The sequence below is a fragment of the Danio rerio genome, chromosome 16 (assembly GCF_049306965.1).
Source record: "Danio rerio strain Tuebingen ecotype United States chromosome 16, GRCz12tu, whole genome shotgun sequence".
Taxonomy (NCBI): Eukaryota; Metazoa; Chordata; class Actinopteri; order Cypriniformes; family Danionidae; genus Danio; species Danio rerio.
Genome location: NC_133191.1, coordinates 10,459,469 through 10,480,000, shown reverse-complemented (window position 1 = coordinate 10,480,000; position 20,532 = coordinate 10,459,469). Strand labels below are relative to the sequence as shown.

Sequence of the window (20,532 nt, the reverse complement as noted above, 5' to 3'; positions counted from 1 at the left end):
ATAGATGACAGAAAACTAAATACTTTTTCATTACTAATAGACAGCTAACTAAAATAACGATCACAGGGTCTGACCAAAAAAAAACTTACATTTAATCCATCTGAATGGTTTATCAACCAGCAAAGCACAAACAAAATGCTATCCTTTCCTGTGTTCTGAGTGATCGAATTTTCAATCCTTCAGATGTACTAATATAGGGAATAGTGATTGAGGGTATATACGGTGAGCATGGACACAGAACTAGCACTAGTTATACTTTGGTCATTTTTGAGTGAAAAAATAACGGTCTAATATTATAAAATATTGGTAACACTTTACAATAAGGTTCATAAGTTAATGCATTTACTAACATGAACTAATCATGAACAACACTTGTACACCATTTATTATTCATAATTGAACATTTACTAATGCATTATTAACATCCAAGTCCAAGCTTGTTAACATTAGTTAATGCACCATGAGTTAACATGAACTGACAATGAACTACTGTATTTTCACTAACTAACGTTAACTAACATGAACAAATACAGTAGTAAATGTATTGTTCATTGTTTGTTCCCGTTAGTAAATGCATTACTTCACATTAACTAATGAACCTTATTGTTAAGTGTAACCAAAATATTTGCTGCTAAGCTAAGCTAAAAGTGCTCCTGCTAGACTCAGAGATTGGCTAAACGGAGATTGAAAGAAAGAAAGAAAGAAAGACACACGGATGAATTCACATAACAGACACCTAGTCTGGGTGAAGAAATGATACACTGAGGAAGCTAATTCACGTTGGAGGATCCAACTCTTTCATGACATTTCATAACTTATTGGTTTAGTATCTAATCCATATGAAATTGTACGATCTCATTTATACAGTTTTGTACAATTTGCTTATCTCCAATGAATGACGATTGGGTTTAGGTGTTACGTCTCCTTTTAAAAAACATTCATTTTTGTACGACTGAACTCGTATGAATTAGCCACCAAACTGACAAAACGTAAAATAATTATGTTTCCTTGTGAGATCAGACTGAAAGGCATTGTTCAGTCTGGAGTGAGTGAGTGAGCGAGTGAGTGAGCGAGTGAGTGAGCGAGTGAGTGAGCGAGTGAGTGAGTGAGCGAGTGAGTGAGCGAGTGAGTGAGCGAGTGAGTGAGCGAGTGAGTGAGCGAGCGAGTGAGCGAGCGAGTGAGTGAGCGAGTGAGTGAGCGAGTGAGTGAGTGAGTGAGCGAGTGAGTGAGCGAGTGAGTGAGCGAGTGAGTGAGCGAGTGAGTGAGCGAGTGAGTGAGCGAGTGAGTGAGCGAGTGAGTGAGCGAGTGAGTGAGCGAGTGAGTGTGCGAGTGAGTGTGCGAGTGAGTGTGCGAGTGAGTGTGCGAGTGAGTGTGCGAGTGAGTGTGCGAGTGAGTGTGCGAGTGAGTGTGCGAGTGAGTGTGCGAGTGAGTGTGCGAGTGAGTGTGCGAGTGAGTGTGCGAGTGAGTGTGCGAGTGAGTGAGCGAGTGAGCGAGCGAGCGAGTGAATGAGTGAGTGAGTGAGTTGGGGTAGTCTGTGTGGGGAGGTTTTCTGTCTAATGGATGAATATAGTCTGGATACCCATTCATTTCCTATGGCGGCCACTTTTGACCGGGAACACCACAAGTGTAACAACGTTGATTAAAACACTCAAAATTTAATGAAAGAGGTGATCATCACTTTTATATGTTCAAATGCATAGTGTGGAGGATATCATAAGGCCTTGAGGCAATAGGATGTAAAACACAATATTTATGAGTGATTTAAGTTGTAAATCGGTCAGATTTGACCTGAACACGACAGGAAGGTTAAAATGAGGCGGCCATTAATGTCTATCTTAAATGAATGTGTGGACTAATGTTACATGTGGAAGCTGAATAGCAGTACACTTATACTGCATGATAGTAAGCTAACATGGAGGTGCCTATGCAATCACACCACAATTTCAGTCAAACGAGTCAAAAAGACGAGAATTTGGTATGGCCGAACTTAATGGTCACACTTGCTCAACTTGAGCATGTACATTTAAACTGCTGCCTGGCACTGAAGCTGCTTTCTCGAATCCCCTACATTATTTTGTGTATGTTGGTAAGCAAGATGATCAGACTGTGAATGGAGGTGCCGGTGGCAAAAATTGTGCTATATTATATTGATATGCTCATGCTGCTGCTGTATCCCTTCAAGATTTTACCGTGCACATGGGTTTCATAGACAGGATACTTTATATAGAACATGAGATGAAACATGCATATTGTGCGTCCACTGCAGAAAAGATGATTAAGCATTCTACTGTTTTACTGGCCATTTTAAGTTATGTTCTGCTCAAATTAAGTACATGACTCAGAAAAAGATACGTTTGTTTTGGCGAATGAACAAGGAAAAGATTCACTGTTGCAAAATTAAATTACACAGACTGGATCAGACATGTTTGACTCAATGATTTTAAACTTTTTGTCAAAAAAATGTAGAAAGGTGTCTCTGTTTATTTTAGTTAAGTGGCCTAACTCACTTGATTTGACTGAACTGTAACTTGAGGCTTGATGGTATAAGACTTGAGACTTGACCATGTGTGACTTGTCTCCACCTCTGACATTTTTGGAAGAATTTTGAACCTTTCATTATTTATGGTTTAACTCATTTTACCTTTGCTGTTGTTTCATGGAACAGGACGTCGATAGAAGTGGAGGTGTTTATCGTGCAACATATACTGCTTTTAGATGTGGGAAGGTATCTGGGATTCTGGGGACGCAAGAGAGCATGAAGGTTAGTGTGTGTGTGTGTAAAAACAGCTCATCTCTGAACAATTGTACAGATTTCATTCAAGTATTCAGTTAGTTTTTTTTGTTGTGTTGTTTTTTTTCTCTCTTGGTGTTGTAAAAAGGTTCAATTCACATTCCTCCCTCGTGACCAAGGTGATTATGCACAGTTTTGGGATTTAGAATGCCACCCAGCAGCCAAACCGCAGCACAAAAGTCGTGTTCGCTTCCAGCTGTGTGGTACTGTAAGTCTGATCAATGTGAAAATCTGAAGTTTGTGTTTTTGATAACCAAACTAATGCAAGGTCTATTAAATTAGCCTCCTAACAGAAGAGATTGATAGCTGAAATGCTGTTTCATTTAAAACAAGTACATGAAACTACTGCAAAAAATGAAATGCCTGAAAAGTACTTGTTTTGGGAGTTGTTGAAAGTTTTTCATGTGTACAGGGCATAAGCACTAAACAAGGATCCAGTGTTAAGCAAAACTGCTTACCAGTGGAAAAGGAAGATCGAGTGAAGAGCAGAAAGAGACTGGAGTCTGCAGGCACTAAGACAGAGTAAGAGTGTGTCTATGGGCTCTATTTTGACGGTCCATGCGCAGAGCGCAAAACGCAGGGCGCAAACGCTTTCAGGGCGTGTCAAAACGCATTTTTGCTAATTTAAGGACAGGAAAATCTACTTTGCACCAAGGCGCATGGTCTAAAAGGGTTGGGTTTATTCTCTTAATGAGTTATATGTGTGTTTTGAGAATAAACCAATTAGAGTCTCATCTCCCATTCACTTTAAGAGCCAGCTGCGTCGCGCCAAGAGCGCATTCGCTATTTACAGGATGTAAAGTAAGTGGAAGTGGAAAAACTGAGCATTTTACTAGCAAACAGTTAACAGTTTTTTTTAACAGAAAACTGTTAAACAGAGCCTCTACTGCGTGAGAATGAGATAAATGATCACTTTCACTCTTGGATAGGGAAACCTTTACGCACAGACATCACTTAGTCTATAAATAATTAATTGCGTTTGTTAACCGCAAATATTCGTTTCAAAACTATTTCTAAATTCAGTTCTAATTTCCAGCAAACGAATAAATAAACAATAATAACGAAGTGTGTTCAAAAACCTGAGTTATATCCTAAAACACCTGCCATGCCCCATATGGTCTAAAACCTGACAGGTGGACAAATCTAAGCATGTTTAATAAAAAAATATAAATATGGATATAATAAATAATACTGCTAATAATAATAACATTATACAAAAGCAAATTGTTATGAATAAACTGAAAAAGCCTCACGAGATGAAGACATAAAAGCAGTGGTTTTTCATATTTATGTTGGCTAGAAAACAGTATGTTTTGTAATATTTTAATCCTTTATATTTATATCCTACATCTATTCTTATTATATCCTATATATATCCTTAATATTTAATTTTTTTCATATGTAAATGAATCTTGTATGCCACAGGTGTCAAACTCCGTTCCTTTGACTATCTATAACATAACAAAACAGATATCTGGCTAGAAAAAGCTACAGGCACACTGGGTTCCCACTTGTTCTGTAAAGTTTGATACTGCATACAAGCTGCTGTTATTTAAGCCCTTTGTTGTTGCTAACTGGAGGCTTGCGGCAATGAAGTGTAAAAGATTATTCCCAGCAAACATCAGCTTATTTCCTCCATTTTCTTTGAAAAGCTCAAAAGAGGAGAGCCACGTGAAATGGAAGCATGTCTGGCGACAGAGGTTGTGGCTCAGGAGTTGAAATATGTTATCCTGGCTGTTTTCCTGGAGGTCATCTTTGAGTGTTGAGTCTTGAAGCTGTTCTTGTATGTAACAGTCTATCTGTGGTGAGCTCAGTGTATTAAGCCTTGCTTTATTTAATTCATGGGGCTTATAATTTGATAAATATAATTCAATAATTCATATAAAGCATAACATTTAATACATATTAACATATTAATTATATAATATTAACATCTGCACTGAAAAAAAAAACAATTTGGCACAGCCTTGTATGCTTAAATTGAACAAGAAAACAATTCATCTTTGATAATTTACATTTATAGAACCCTTAGGCTCTCTGTCATGGTAATGTATGAAAGAGAACTGTTACACACATAGTGTTTGCTAAGTGGAATGCAAAAACTTTGGAGCTCAATATCTCTAAATCATTTACAACGCAGATAGAACCTTATAATTCTAAGGTGACAAAATGTTGATGACTGTATAGCAAATTGGCTGAGAATATTTCAAATTGTGGAGTACATTAAGTATATAAGGCAAACAGTAGAGCAGTGGTAGAATGCTAGTGTATTTTACATGACATGAAAGTATGTTAAATGACTACCTGGGGCTGGGCGATTTTTTTCGATTAATTCGAATTTACGTTTTAAGACGATTTAATTTTGAATCAAATCGAGAAATCGCGATTTTTAAAATATATATATATTTAATACAATATAATGGCACCAATGTGCTTTGGTTCACTCTCTGAATGAAGCAGGAAGCAAACCAAAAGCGCCTCTCTGCGACGCGCTGCACAGCACCACGCCATGGATTTTAGAGTTCTAAACAGGTTTCTATACACACACCGACGCCGCCCAGCCACGATTCACGAAACAGTTCTCATTTCAGCCGGCCCACAGAGCGCCATCTGATTAGTTTCATGTTAAATATCATGCGAATGTGCGCGTTTGGTGTGTGAGTTTAAACTGTCATGTCCGTGCCGTGTCACGGCGCTTCTGGTGTGCGACCTGCTTGACTGCCTCTTAAAGCGTGAAGTCATGTAGGATTTTACTTGTTGCACGTCTGTGTGGATTGTCAAGACATTCCCTCATCAAGTCGATAAACTCAATCTCAACATGTATGAAGGACGTAAAAGCCTGCCATGTGAAAAACCACGTCGACCTTTTGGTTTGAACACGATTAGAGGTGAGGACTGTAGCATTGAAAATGAAAGTACCCGCCCCCATGATGTCATTTAGCGAACCTAGTTAAAAACCAGACAGATCAGGTAGCATAATACAGAGTGGAGCAAAGCGCATCAAATGATCGGTATTTAAAAGGGGGAAAAAGAAAAATAGATTAAATATATTATTTTATATTAGACACACATCTGGTGCTTGTATTTGCTCCTGCTATACGTCCACAACTTCACACATTGGGTTAAATTAGGCTTTGCAGTTTTCATGTTCAGTCCTTTTCTTCCACTGTATCTTTTTAAGAAAAAGGCAGCAGCATTACAACCTGTCATTCAATTAGAAGACAAAGTCAAAGCCGAGCTGACAGCCAATCTTTCCTAGGCTTAGCAAAACTTGCAAAAATACCTGTATTCCTGCAACTGCAATATTTACAAAAATATTTCTTATTCAAATCTTCAGCAACGCTATTTAACTCGTGAATTTGTTTTACATTTATTTACACCTTGACCGATTTTTGTACGACATGGCCATTAAAAATATGTTCCTTAACCAGATGGTTTTTCAAGTTACTTTTAAAGAGAAATTACTTCAGTCATGTTGTTGTAATGTTTTGAGAAGACTAGTAACACAAAAAAAAAAATTCGAAATCACGAATCGGTCAAACTTTATAAAAAATCTAGAATTTTTTTTTTTTTTTTCTAAATCGCCCAGCCCTATGACTACCCACTGAATGCCCCTGCTTATAATATTTCTTGTCTTAGAGCAGTGGTTTCCAGTTTCCATCCTCGGGACCACCCGCCCTGCACATTTGTTATGTCTCTTATTTGACATACAAGGATCAATTTATCTATCTCTCTGTTAATGAACTTATGATCTGAATAAGGTGTATTATGAAAGGAAGACATACAAATTGTGCAGGGCAGGGGGTCCGGAGGACCGGAATTGAGAACCATTGTCTTAGTGTATCACATAGGAACACCGTAAAGGTGATGTCACACAATCATTTTTCTTCACAGGAGCATTTTCTGTAACCACATCTGTAGGATACTGTAATACAGCACTTAAGTTCACCACATTTCTTTTTCATATCTAAGCTGCAGTGAGAACAAATTTGACATGGCTACTTGTTAGAACACACAGGTTTCTAAATGGTATGTAGTGGAAAGACAACACAGAACTCTGCTTTCACTGAAGGAAACGTCCTTTGCTTGCATTGTCATGTTTATTTACTTGTTTGATGAAGGACTACTGATTTACTATACAAGTGAACAATTTCATCCATAGTTGCTCAGCTGTTTTATATTTATTTTTTTCCCATTTATTCAGATCTACAGCTGAGATGCATAGGAAAGGTCTCTATGCACCCCAAAGTGTCTATACATTTCCTGCCACGCGTGTTCATTCCACCAGCGTACTGAAAGTTAACTTCAGAAACAATTCCCCCAGCACACATGAGGTGAGAACAATGGACTGCACACACTTAGGGCCTGTTTATACCTGGTCACTTCTGCATTGTTTCTGATCGGACGGCTATCTTATCCATTTACATTTGACCACATGAATGTGTTTCTGCTAAATTGACGTTTAGGATGTTCAAATCCTGTGCTTTATGCAAATTTAGGTTCTGTTAACTGAAGAGTCAGTTACACACCACTTTATATTTAATATTATGATAAAACGTAAATCTTATTTTGCAATCAAATGATTGTATATGCAAGCTGTAGTACATCATTACAAGTCCACAAAACTTTCATTATAGGATAACTAAAACGGCTATTTTTGTCATACAGTTATGTGCAAAATATTTGGGATGCAACAATACAGTTAGCCCACAGTTCAATACATGCCTCTGTTTTTTTTAACACTGTTTTCGGTTCGGTTCTCATGGCTTGACACGTGTTTTTTTTTTTTTTATTCTATAGGCAATGGGAACAGTAAAAGGTTAAGAAGAAAAAAAAACTATTTATTGCAAAACTCATTTTGTTTTATTTAAAAACCAAGAAAAGTACACTGGTTCCTATTGTGTTGTATGAAAAAAAATTTATACTGTAATCTCACAGCTGCTGGTAGCCTATGTACAAACTGGGGAACACAATCCTACATTTTGAAAATAAACATACATGTGAAGTTAATAAAGATAAATTGGCCATTTTAGATAAACATATTTGTACTTCAGTAAACCTAAACAAACCATCTTAATTTTCTCGGTGCTGAAAAAATGCGATACTGTAGTCTGTAACGCGGATCGAGTGCTTTTATAAGATGACAAAAGTCTGCATCTCCAATCACAGAAAACAGCTTCAAATCTTCAGCAATAAACACCCGCACTGCCATTGTTATTTTATGTGTCTCTCGGAACCAGTTGGGTATGTTTGCTTGAAAGACTCAGCGAGGGATTGTTGCTATTTAAGGACTTTATTACCTTCTCTGCTATCCTGCCGTCAGACAGTGATATTGCTGGGTGATGGCGCTGCAGATGTGCAGTCATGGTTATACGTGTAAAACAATGCTTGCACACAGTTATTTTTTGTTCACCGTTTTTTCTTTTATTGGCATTATACTTACCGGCAAAACTGAAATATCCTCGCACCGCAGATTTAAATGCTGGCGCTTTCTTGTACTGTTGCCTCACTTCGCCGGCGCTTCCTTGTACTGTTGCCTCAGCCTCACTTCACCGCCGCTCGCCATGTTAAAGTGTGGAATGATGGTTAAGCGCCCCCTAACTTTAGAGCATAGTGATTGGATATTTACTCGTGGGGAGGAGTTTCCTCATCTCAGCTTATGGACTTACAGGCACACACAGTCAATTCAGGGAGATATACAACGCACATACATTATTTAAACTAAAACCGAGAAAACTGCAATTCACAAGCACGTATTGAACCGTGGAGGTCGTACCGAACGGTTCAATATTATATTGAGAATCGTGACATCTCTACAGAATATCCTTCAAAACTGTACAGGCTTTAAATAACATACTGTTCTAAAAACAATACAACATGTCTTTGTAAATGAACGAAACACTATATTCTGTATTATTATTTCTCTCTTTTCACTGAGATGAGCAACAGGAGTGTGCTGCATCTCAGTTATTAGTGCTGCCGTCTGATATTAATATAAACATTTTATAGAATCTTTTCATGGTCAAAAATAAAACAAAGTGAAAAAAAAATAAAACAAAATTGTCAAATTGTCATCTGTGTCATTTGCGCTTGTATATCTGATGGTCATATAGGTCACAACACGATCACTCTCACATTTATTTATTTTTTTATGTGGTTGGAGTAAAATTTTCATATGTGGTTTCAATAACCAGAAGCATTCAGACCTGTCCAGTTTAGTCTGGAAACCACCTCCTAAAGGGATCTGAGGAATCAGATTTATCTCAGTCTCAAATGCATTTCAGAATGGCATTTACAGCTGGCCATATCATGATCATAGCAATCTGATCAGAAAAAATGTGACCAGGTGTAAACAGCCCCTAAAACACTATTGACATCAATAAAGTGTCATCATGTACTTATAGATGAATCAAGAATTAAGATTCCTGTGAGATTTGACCTGATTAAACCAAAAATAACAATTCTTCGTTCCAGTTTTTTGGTTTATTTTTCTTTGACTCCTCTAATATATTCACGTATTTTCACTGTATAATTTCTATTTTAAAAAATACAGGCCAAATACAGTTTTGAATTCCAGATTTTTTTAATGATACATTTTCAAAATCAAAAAATAAATAAATAAATAGTCCAATACATTTTACAGTACTTAAAAAAAAAAACAGAAACCTGCTAAAATGATTTAAAGTGTCAGTAACACTTTAATGCAATGTCTAATTGTAAAACACTGAGATTTGGGTGTTTTACTTTTTTAAATGAAACCCAATTTAAGTTGAATATTAAAATTAGATTAAGAATTGATGCAAGAAAGAAATGTATCTTGGACTCTTAATAAAAAAAAAAAGGATTAGAACTATTTTATTGAAAATGCATCCAGATCTTAAAATCTAGTCATGAAACGGACATATTGCATGTTGATGTGTGCAGTGCTGTTTCTGTTGCTGTTTAATGTCTGGCATGAGATTTATTTGAAGCTTTTCTAATTTGCAGCTAAAATTCATAAGTCCTGAAGAGCCTTTCTACATCAAGCATTCAAATTATTCACTAAGGTAAGTTACATTCTTTCTCAGTTAAAGGAAGTACTAATAGACCGTTTACCCAATTCGGTTAAAGAAATAACATCAAGTAGAAGTCATATTCCATGTCACTTTCTGCTGTCAATGCCTGATGTGAAGGCTCTGATTCTGAGCTGAATCAGTGCTTGTTAATAGTTGTTTTCAAAACTGTATACGGTTTAGAATATGCATGCATTTGGTATTTAAAATCTTTTAATACAAATATGTATACAGTGCTCAGCATAATTGAGTTCAGCCCATTTTGAAAATAAATATTTTTGTCTATTTCAAAGTGAATATAGGCAATGTACTTTGATGCATTTCAACAAAACAGATTTATTAAACAGATATATTTATTAAAATAAATTTTTAGTCACTAAACATATTTAGAAATTGAAAGACAATACAGTTAAATTCAAGCTAAATATTGAAGAAAAAAATTACAACCTACAAAATTAACCAACTTTTTTTTTTTGCTTTTTTTTTATTTGTAATTGATATTTTTCTATAACATAAATTTTGGTGTACTAGTTTTTGGACTGTTATCGTAAGTTATTTTTATGATAAGCTCCAGATTTGACTTCAGTACTGACTTATCTAATGTGTATGCCCAATTATAATATTATATATTATGAGGGGTGTACTTGTATATGCTAAGCACATTGTTTGCAAAAACAAATAGCTTTTTTTTGGCACCAAACACCACAATTACACTGAAAACACAAAAAAAATGCAAACAAAGCAGGTCCAGAACGATCTTCTGATGTTAGGTGTATTCTGTTACACAGTATAAATCTTTTACTACTGTAAACCATGCTAGTTTGTGTATTGTCATTTTATTTTCATTGAACTTTTTCTGTGTGTCTGTCTAGATCTCAACACTACATCAACCTCCCTGTGCAGTTCGTGCCAGATGCTGCAGGCCAGTTTTCTGGCACGTTACATGTTCAGACAGACACCGATGCTAAACTTGCTATAGAGCTCATTGGAGAAGCCTTGCCATGAAGATCTTCATGTTGCCAGCGGAACACGCATCAAGATAAAGCTAATAATGATTGCACTGTAAACATTTTTCCCCTTCTGAATGTTTTGCAAAAACAAAACGTTTGACTTTGCACCTGTTAATTAAAGTGGTTTCACCTGTTTAATACTTCACTTTTTTTTGTACAGCTCAAAAAGTGTTTATTAATTGCTTCGTGTCTGTGTACCTTTCATGTTTATTTTAAATCATTTTTGAGAAAAATAAAACTGCAGAATTTATTGGCAAATTGTACATTTTTACTTGTTTGTGTTCTTTTAATTTCTGAAATTTTTGCATCAAAATGAAAATGCAATTCAAGGTGTTTTTAGTTTTCAAAACAACGTAGTGTTTTTGAAAATATGCTTAGATTCATTTTAGACAATTATTATAATGTGCATTTCTTACACAAACACTTTTTTGTTCTTTTTATTTAAAATTGTAAAAGGAAAGCAAAGAAGGTTTAAAAACTCAAATGTTTGTCTAATGCATATCTAGAAACTGCATTTTTGCAAAAACAGTTGCATTAACAAACAATAATAGTTTACTCCTTAGTTTACCATATGTTTCTTGCAATTCTAACGTCCCCTTTACACGGGGCATCAGCGTCAACACTTGACTTAAGGCGTGTCTGAAGTTGGGGCTGACACGATCGTCATAGCAGTGTCAGCCAATGAAATTCAGTCAGCAGTAGGCTGGTGTATTTGCATACAGCAATCTGATTGGCTGACGCTTCTGTCGGCGCTTAAAGTTGAGCTTGTCCCAACTTCTGCAGTGAGCAAATCCACAATGCAGTTCGGCAGCGCCTGACGTCACACACTCAAAGTGAATGGGAAGCGTTGACGCTGATACCCTGTGTGAATGAGGCGCAAGTTTTCAAGTTTACTTGACTATATAATGCATTTTGTCAATTCATTCAATTGATCTTATTTCTATAGCCCTATTTACAATGCAAATCGTCAAAGCAGTTTAACATAGATATAATATTTTAAATACCTAAAGGGTCATGACCAATGACTGTAAAAAATATGGACGACGCGACAGCCCCTTTTCCCATTGAACGCCTTGAGGGCAAAACGCCTGCTTGACGGGCACAAACTGTCGCAAAAGACTGCTGAAATTGGAGCCTTGACATGCGCAGAAGGATTGTCTGATGGAGCCAGAGGAGGAGCCGCGAAAATGAGCGGAGTCGAGCTTCCAACCAAACGCTTTATGTAAAATCAACCACGCCCCCCGAACTTCTCAGTATGCGTTTGCTGTCATATCAACACAAATGGATGTAATATCGTTAACAAATACGAGGGTTTTATATATTCTATCGCGCCAGCTCCGGGCTGCAGCGCATAACATACTCGCGGAGTCGCGGGCTGATTCCGGCTCGCATGCGGCAGCGCCAGCTCGCTCGGCCGCCGCATCTGGCTCGATTGACTCGGGCTGAAATTGGGCAGTGAGTCCAGGCATCCGGAGAAGGTCCAGCAGAGGTAGTCAGTCTGAGCTCTGAGGGGTAAGTCTCCGGCAGGCGAGAATCTAGCCGAACTGGTCCGAGTGTGTTTTGCTATCTGGGTGGTTAGGCGTGTCTCAGCAAACTAATAAGCCCGAAAAAAGCCCTGACTTTAGCGAATAAACAGTGTTCCACCAGGATCATGTATGTCAGAAACTCTAGTTTACTGCTGAACTCAATTTGTCATGGTAAAATAACACAGAAATCGAATAATAACACTTCAGTCTCCTGCCGAAGCTCAGACGCGCTGCTTTGAGAAACTGTCAATCACAGCTGTCAATCACGATGACACGCCCAGCATTAAATTACTGCTAAAAACAAACTGTTTACAAAAATGAAGATCTGCACCTATTTCAGCACAATAACCAGTGCCTTAATCGACCAGAATGTAATAATTTTTTTTATTTGGGCTCAAGTCTCCTTCATTAACACGGAGGAGGCGGGCTTTATGACTTGTACTTCAGCCAGCCCCCAGGGGGCGATCTAACGGCCGAGACCTTCACTCAAACGCAGGCTTGCGGCACACTTGGTCATGACGCATCTACTTTCGGTTCAGGTTCACCTCAGAGTTTTTTCAAAAGATGCATCGTTATGGGCGTGGAGCTCCGCTAACAAAAGGCAAGAGTGGGTGTGGCCAGCAGAGCAGGGGAGAAGGAACAACTGTTGTCAGTTCACAAAATGAGACATAAACCGTGAGGAGACGCATGATATTATAGTTTACAAAATTAAAATGCAAAGAAATGAACAGTAATTTAATGCCCTGTTATATTTGTAATTTCATATACACATGACCACAATTTATTTCATTATAAAGATAATCGTGTTCAAATAAACACTAAATGAGGACTTTTCTTTCAATCCCCTGGTCTGAATGCAGACTCAGTGCAGCAGGTCTCTGCCTTGTTTATTTTAACCATTAGCCCTGCTGGAAATCTAGAGGATTTAGGCAAACACAGCAGCACAGCAATGTGTCTAAATGTGAACGAACTCCTGATAAAAGACAACGTCCACTATTCTTCAATTCTCCTACTGCTCTCCCAACAAAAATGTTTGCTGCACACAAACAGCTTTGCTGTATCGGCCCTGACAGGATCGCGTCATCGCGAGACATGACACGTCTCACCCAGTCATCAACGGAGGATTTCACAGCTGAGCTTGGCATTGGACGCCAGGTCTGCTTTGTCTTCGGAAAGCACGTGCAGTCATGAATAATTAAGAAGCCAGCTCTTATAGGATAAGAAAACTCCGCTTTAAATAATAATGAGCAACCGACGCGTCATCTTTGCACTTGCAGTTTTGCGCTACGTCGCCAATTTTGATCCGCCCTAAAAATCATTTTAAACCCGGAAGCTGAAATTAGCTGACAAAAGCTCAAAATTGGCCAGTTTTTCCCCACAATTAAAGCTAACAGGTGCTAACACTGTCTTAACTGTTGCTCAACACACACAAATCTGTTCAAATCTTTAAAAAAGTACTCAAGGGTTTCGTGAACCTTTAAGCTGGAAGTGCTGAAGGTCAGTCTATTAAAGGGCAACTGCACTGATGCACAGCTCCACCAGTTTCAACCAAGCAGTTCATTGGCAACAGTGACAAGGAACCAAACTAACAATTGATAGAAGTGAAGCAACAAAAAAAAAAAAAGCTCAAGAGAAACCAGGCTTAAGCCTGATTTATACTTCTGCGTCAGGTGACCGGCGTAACCCACGGCGCATGCAACGCGCGTGGCTGTGCAATTATACTTCTGCGCGCTGTCTCTGTCAGTCTGCATTAACACTTCCGAAACGCTAGTTGGCAGTGAGGTGTTGATGTTCCTCTGTGTCGAGTTTCTTCTCTGCTGTTTTGCTTTTCCTGAACACTTCCGGGATGTACAAGTGGCTCAAACTCACTCATTTTGAGGCAGGAACCGGCGGACGTGCAACAACTTTAACAATGAGGTAAACGCAAAACACAACTTTCCATCCGGAGCTCCTTCACGGGACTCCACACTTGTAAAGAATCGCTCGCGCCATTCGCACGGCTCTCGGTCCCGCCCAGACTCGTCAGCGCTACCAAGCCGATCAATCACAGAGCTTACGCTACGCGTCGTTGCGACGTGTAGTTAAATTTTTTGAGAGGTGCACATCAGTGACAGCCACGGCGAAGGGCTATGCGTCAGCGCCGTAGCATACGCCGGCGTTTGACGCAGAAGTATAAATCAGCCTTTAGCTAGGCCCCACTAGATCTCCTCTGCCAAAATGTCTTGTGCAGACCTGTAGACTGGTCATCAGAGGCTTGAGAACAATTAGCGTCCATTGTGGTGGAGAAGATGCAACCCCAAGTAGGTCTTTATGGTTTGTATGGTATGGTACAGTGTTTACTGAAAATGATCCACATATGGTTTTGCACAGCAGATTGACGAATGAGGAGCATTACAATTATCTTCATGAGAATCCGAGGGAAACGTCATGTTTTGGCTTGAAACGCAACAGTATATTCAATTCTGTCATACTTCAGTGTTTCAAAACTTTGTTTTAGATATCATGCACAATGTCTTAAGAAGGTGTGGCACAATACAAGATTAAGTTGTTGTTTGGTTATTTGAATCAGAACTTATGCACAATTATGGTTTCATGGACAAAAACAAATCGTCTGAACACACATAAACCTTTTTTGTAGTGGCAACAGTATCAGACGCTAGTCATTATGCCTTATAAGAAACCTCCCACTAATCTTCGCTGATGTGGTCTCAGAAGGTGACAGACACTGGCATTTACTTCTGCTTTTAATACACATAGTTGACATAGTATTTTCCCCATGTATTACAGATGAAATGTTTGTATTTTTAAAATATCTTACTTGAGAGCATCACACAGATTGTACTACAATCCTTTGTCTTTATAAAACCATGATCAGATCTCAAATGGATTATGGAAGTATAGTGTATGGATCTGCTAGAATATCCTACATTAAAATGCTGGACATCATACATACAGGACTATGAATCTCATTGGGAGCATTCAGAATATCCCCTGTTCAAAGTTTATATGTTGAAGCAAAAGAACCACGTCTTAAAAGACGACGTTTAAAATTAACACTCCAATATGCTGTCAAACTGAAATCAAAATAAGGTAACACAGCTTATCTTTCAGTCTTCCATCCTGAATTTTTAGAATTATATGAAGACAGTGTAACAAATATGGCCTACCAGACACATAATTATTTTGCTTTTATTCAACAAATGAGCCAACTTTTGCAAAGGGAAGACTCGTGGTCAGTTGTAATCTGATTCCAAGGTATTTATGACCCAAAGGAATGTGTCACACAGCACTGAACAGACTCGATAAGGACTACTATAAGCTCTTTGCTTGAGACTGATGTTTTAATGTAAACTTTATTTTCTTTCTTTATGTGTAATCACGTGTTTTGCCACGTTTCCCTTACCCCTGTATTAATATTATGGTTTTAATAATTCTGCATACAATGTTTAACTCTACCAAAGCTAAACAAGCTCTTAAACAGTTCATGTGTGGAGTTGTTTTGAAGCTAATTTGCTGCACTGAACGATTGTTGACAGTTTATGTTAATATGATTGCAACATATTAACATTATGAACATTTCTGCCTCAGTTTGCATCAAATTTGCCTATGCAAATTCCTCTACTTCGAACAAAGAATCATAAACCACGTCTTAGGGAAGTTAGTTTCTGATTGGTCAACTTTCCATGGAAAGTGGATACAAACCCTCCCTATAAAGCTTGTGGCCAAAGCCATGCCTTCGGCTCTTCTCCCTCTCCGCTCCCTCTTCAACTCTTCTAAAAAGTAACTCTCTCTTCAACTCTTTAAGTCATAGCAACAACCTAAGAACGAGACCAAAGCAGAGAAACCCCCAAAAAAGCAGACTGAGACCCAGATGGAAAGGATTAATCGCACAGCTCAGACATTCACACCTCAAATACCTTCTGTTCTTTATTTTCCATCGAGAGTCTAGTTAAGTTTAGTGCGCCGCAAACCAGTGGCCATCACCACTGGCCCGTTGCCGCTTCAACTTGAAACGACTCCACCCCACTTCAAGCCTCGCGAGGACCAAGAACAACCAGCCAGCTACCTGCTCAACAAAGGGCAGCTTCTTCACATCATGGACAAACGCAAGTACACTTCCATCTGAACTGATGTAAATTAATGCAACCCTAAAGAGACCCTAAAAGGTTTGCTTGGTATTGCTCTTACAAAATCCGAGGTTTTACCATCATTAAATTCTCTCAACCTCTTACTTTACTTTCTTTACTCTTATCTACACTCGTTTGAATGTGTGTTAGGTGTTAGTTTCTGTAAGATTAGTCAATAAAGTTTAAATTTGTATAAAGAAAGGTGCCTGTGTATATTTATGAATCTAATGTTTTAAACTTCGATCTTGTTAACCTGCTCAAACTTAATGGTTTTTATTTTGATAGCAATGGCCATAATAAACTCGACTGTCCAGTCGAACGATTGCTGGACGAATCGTTTGTTCGGATTTAAAGAGTCGATTCGTTTGCCCCGATTCGAACGAAGTCCCGTTCAAATGAATTTTCCTCCCGTTAAGCTAGTCCGCTATATATAATGGTGCAGAAGATACTCGAGCATTGTAATCTAGATTATAACTCGCTACAACAGACCCAACTATATCAGTCCTTTAGGAATTCATGTGAAACCCCATCGGAAGAATAAGGGTGTTGATATGGAAAAGCTTTCACTACCTGATTTGAGCAATATTTCTTCTTGGTGCAACTCAAAAATAAGAATCTTTTGGAAGCTAACCAAACAGAAGTCCTTGACTCACCTAAATGAATACAAACAAGAATTCAAATAAATAACAAACAGTCTCCCTTCTCATAAACCCATATATACAGATTGATCGAAACAGACAAAGGAGTAACTGCAGCAGTAGTTTTTAAAGATGATGTTTTTGATACTCTGATTCCAGGAGAAAGCAGAAGCTTTTGCAATAAATATGGCTTTAAAACAAATGGAAAGGACACTTAACTTTTTAATCTGCACAGATTCCAAATCCTGTCTACAAGCACTTAAAGCTTCTAAGTGTGATCACCTCATAATTTCAATTGTATCTGGATGCAGCCTTTGTGATGCAAGCTGAGATTGCATCACTCAGTGATGCAATGTCAGACACAATGCACTCAATGGAGTGAGTGACGTCACTGTGATGAGTGGGGTTAGGGGAGCTCATTAAAAAGCATTGGATGCAACTCAGATTACACTGCATCAGGTCTGCATCCAGACCCCTCGCCATAATTTCCATGATTGTAAAGAAATAGATAGTCCTAGAAAATAAGAAGTTCAACATTAGCTTCTGTTAGATTTCAGGTCATATGGGACTACATGGAAACAAACTGGCAGATGAAGCAGGAAATCAGGCTCCTTGAAAGTGACAGAATGTTGAATTCCTTCTGAGGACTTGAAACCTACAATTAATTTGTACATAAACGAAACATGATAAAGAGAATGGGACAACTGCATAAATAATAAATTACATAAAATTAACCCAAAAATAAATGATAGACACTTAGGAAATTATAATTTTCAGACCAGGCGTGATCAAACTGTTTATACTAGATGTCGTATTGGACATTCTAGGGTGATTCATTTGTATTGAGTGAATAATGAAGCACCACTAAGAAGAGTACTTTGATGGACATTTTCAAAAAGTTACCACTTGGAAGAATCTTAAATTATTTATCAAAAATTGAACTGAAAAATCATATCTCTTTACAAAAGGGATTGCATCTGGGCCTGTTAAGTCAAAGAAACTGACAGATGTTGACAATGGTCATTTGATTTAAAAACATTTTCAGATTGATATGTTAAGTAAAGTAAATATCACAAGTTGGATTAAACATGAAGACATTGAGTTTCACACAGGTCTTGTTGTTTGCACAGATGTTGTTGAGTTGCCAGTGTTCAACAAATGTGTTTGCATATTTCTGAGAAATGAAGTTTTTTGGTAACGGAAATGGAGACTGCATTTGTGGAACATTTACATGCATTTGAAGTTGGTGAAAACATGCATAATGTTTCAGTTGATATGCCTCATGACTTGAGATTCTTTAAGCTCTTTGATATCTAAATGGAGTATGGTGCAGACTCACTGTTTTATGTTGTACCAGACTGCTGCATTGTGTAGATTGCAAGACAATGTTTTAGGTTTAGTGCCATGTAAAACCCTGTTAAAGAATAAATAAAATGTATTCATTGCAGCACATAATTATTGGATGAGTGATGAATTGAGATGGTACATTGTAATTATAGAATTAAGAGCAGGGCATAATGTAAATACAAAAGTAATATATTTCAAATGAACACTGGTGCAGTGTTGAAAATTTGACCTAAGAGTTTTAATACAACACTGAGTGGTGTTCATATGATCCTTTGTGATGTTAATATTGTACACTATCAGAGTTTGCTAGTTAACACTCTCTGCGTGTTAATCATGTTATCTCTTTCAAAAGAACACCTGTGAACACTGGTGCAGTGTTAAAAATTTGACCTAAGAAACTTAAAACAACACTGACTGGTGTTCAGGTAATCCCTTGTGGTGTTAATGTTTTACACTATAAGAGTTTGCTAATTAACACTCTCTGAGTGTTGATAATGTTAATTCATTTAAAAGTGTTAATTCAAGACCTTTGTAGTGGTTCCAATAAAAACTCTGAGGGAGTGTTCTCTTTATTAAATTTAAAGTGTTTCTCGCTGTTCATTATTTTGAGGTCTACATTGAATCTCCCCTGCACTTGATTGCTGTCTATAAGGATCATAACCCGCTTGTATTTCTGTTGCGGATGTTTAATTAAAATCAGAGCCTTGTGTGATTAAAAAAGGAGCAGAAAATGTGGTGGCAGATTCTCTTTCTCGAGCTTAATGTTGTTTGCAATTTTTTTAAATGGTTATGCCTGTTTTGTTTTATTTATTTCTATTGGACGCCGACAGTGTCTCATCTAACTCTCCCATCTATCTGTTTTAACATTTTGTGTCCCGTTTGTTGTTTTTGGCATATCAGCATATGCGACATCAGATTGTCAGAAAGTTTGCAATTAAATGCTGAACTGACACTTCAGAAGGCAATAACAAAAGTAAGACTGAGTGCAGCAGTGAAAAAACAGCAGCCAATACTACGTGGAGCAGAGCAACCATTAGACATGGGGAATTTATACACAGAAAGCACAGCAAAATGCAGACAACATTTAAAAAGAAAACAGAACTTCTCATCATGGTGTGCAGATGTGAGAATTTGAAGAAACATCATTGGAAAGACTGCCCAGCTCGAGATGCCGACAGTAGGAAATGTCACAGAAGGGGGCATTTTGCAAAGAAATGTAAGTCAGCTGGGGGCATGAATGACTTTACAAAGAGACAAATGGAGACTGAAGAGGAAAGTGATTTTGCTTAATTTGAATTAAGTGTATCCACATGAAAATGATGGGTGAAATGAACTCATTACACTGAATGGGGTAAGCACTTTAAGTCTTTAAGTTGGACACAGGAGCTGCTGTAACAGCAATTCCAAGCAACAAATTCTACACCCAGAAACATGGTGCATTGTATCCCACAGGAAAAGTGCTGTTTGGTCTAGGTAATCATAGGCTAGATTTAAAGGGCAGCAAAGTGTTAAAGATAAAACCACTGTACAAGATGTTTATGTGGTTGACGGGCTGCCAAAACCCCTACTGAGCCTTTCTGCAATTGAAGCCCTCACGTTAATACAGCATCTCTACATTGTAAATGAAAAACAGGACGACATTACAAACAAATACCCCTCAGTTTTCTCAGGCTTAGAGAAATTAAAGCAGCCTAATACAATTGAGTTGGAACCAAGTGTGATGCTATATGCCCTTTCATCCCCTTGTTGAGTACCTCTTTCAATGAGAGATAAGGTATGTGCTGAGCTGAAGTGCATGGAGAATATGGGGATTATTTCCAGATTGATTCAACCCACCCTGTGGTGTGCAGGACTGGTCATTGTGCCCAAAGCCCAGGGAAAGATACGGCTATGTGTCGACATTTAAATAAGCAGCTGCAGCGAGAAAGACATATACTTCCAGCAGTGGACCAGACGCTTGCTATGCTAGCAGGAGCAAAAGTTTTCACAAAACTCGATGAAACATCTGGGTTGTGGCAGATCACATTGTCACAAGAGAGCA

General features: G+C 38.0%; 1 protein-coding gene across 26 annotated transcripts in view; it reads left to right on the top strand.

The window, feature by feature from the left end:
* Positions 1–11,111, top strand: part of cep192 (centrosomal protein 192) — a 77,113-nt gene extending 66,002 nt beyond the window's left edge. For all 26 annotated transcript variants that reach the window (XR_012392009.1, XR_012392007.1, XR_012392008.1 and 23 more), the window contains exons 42-47: positions 2,666–2,761; positions 2,880–2,999; positions 3,204–3,313; positions 6,996–7,125; positions 9,779–9,837; positions 10,716–11,111. Coding sequence is in view for 22 of the 26 variants with exons in the window: in XM_073925876.1 (XP_073781977.1) it covers positions 2,666–2,761; positions 2,880–2,999; positions 3,204–3,313; positions 6,996–7,125; positions 9,779–9,837; positions 10,716–10,848 (648 nt within the window). In the remaining 4 variants the exon portion in view is untranslated. The remainder of the gene's footprint in view (positions 1–2,665; positions 2,762–2,879; positions 3,000–3,203; positions 3,314–6,995; positions 7,126–9,778; positions 9,838–10,715) is intronic.
* The last annotated feature ends 9,421 nt before the right edge of the window (positions 11,112–20,532 follow it).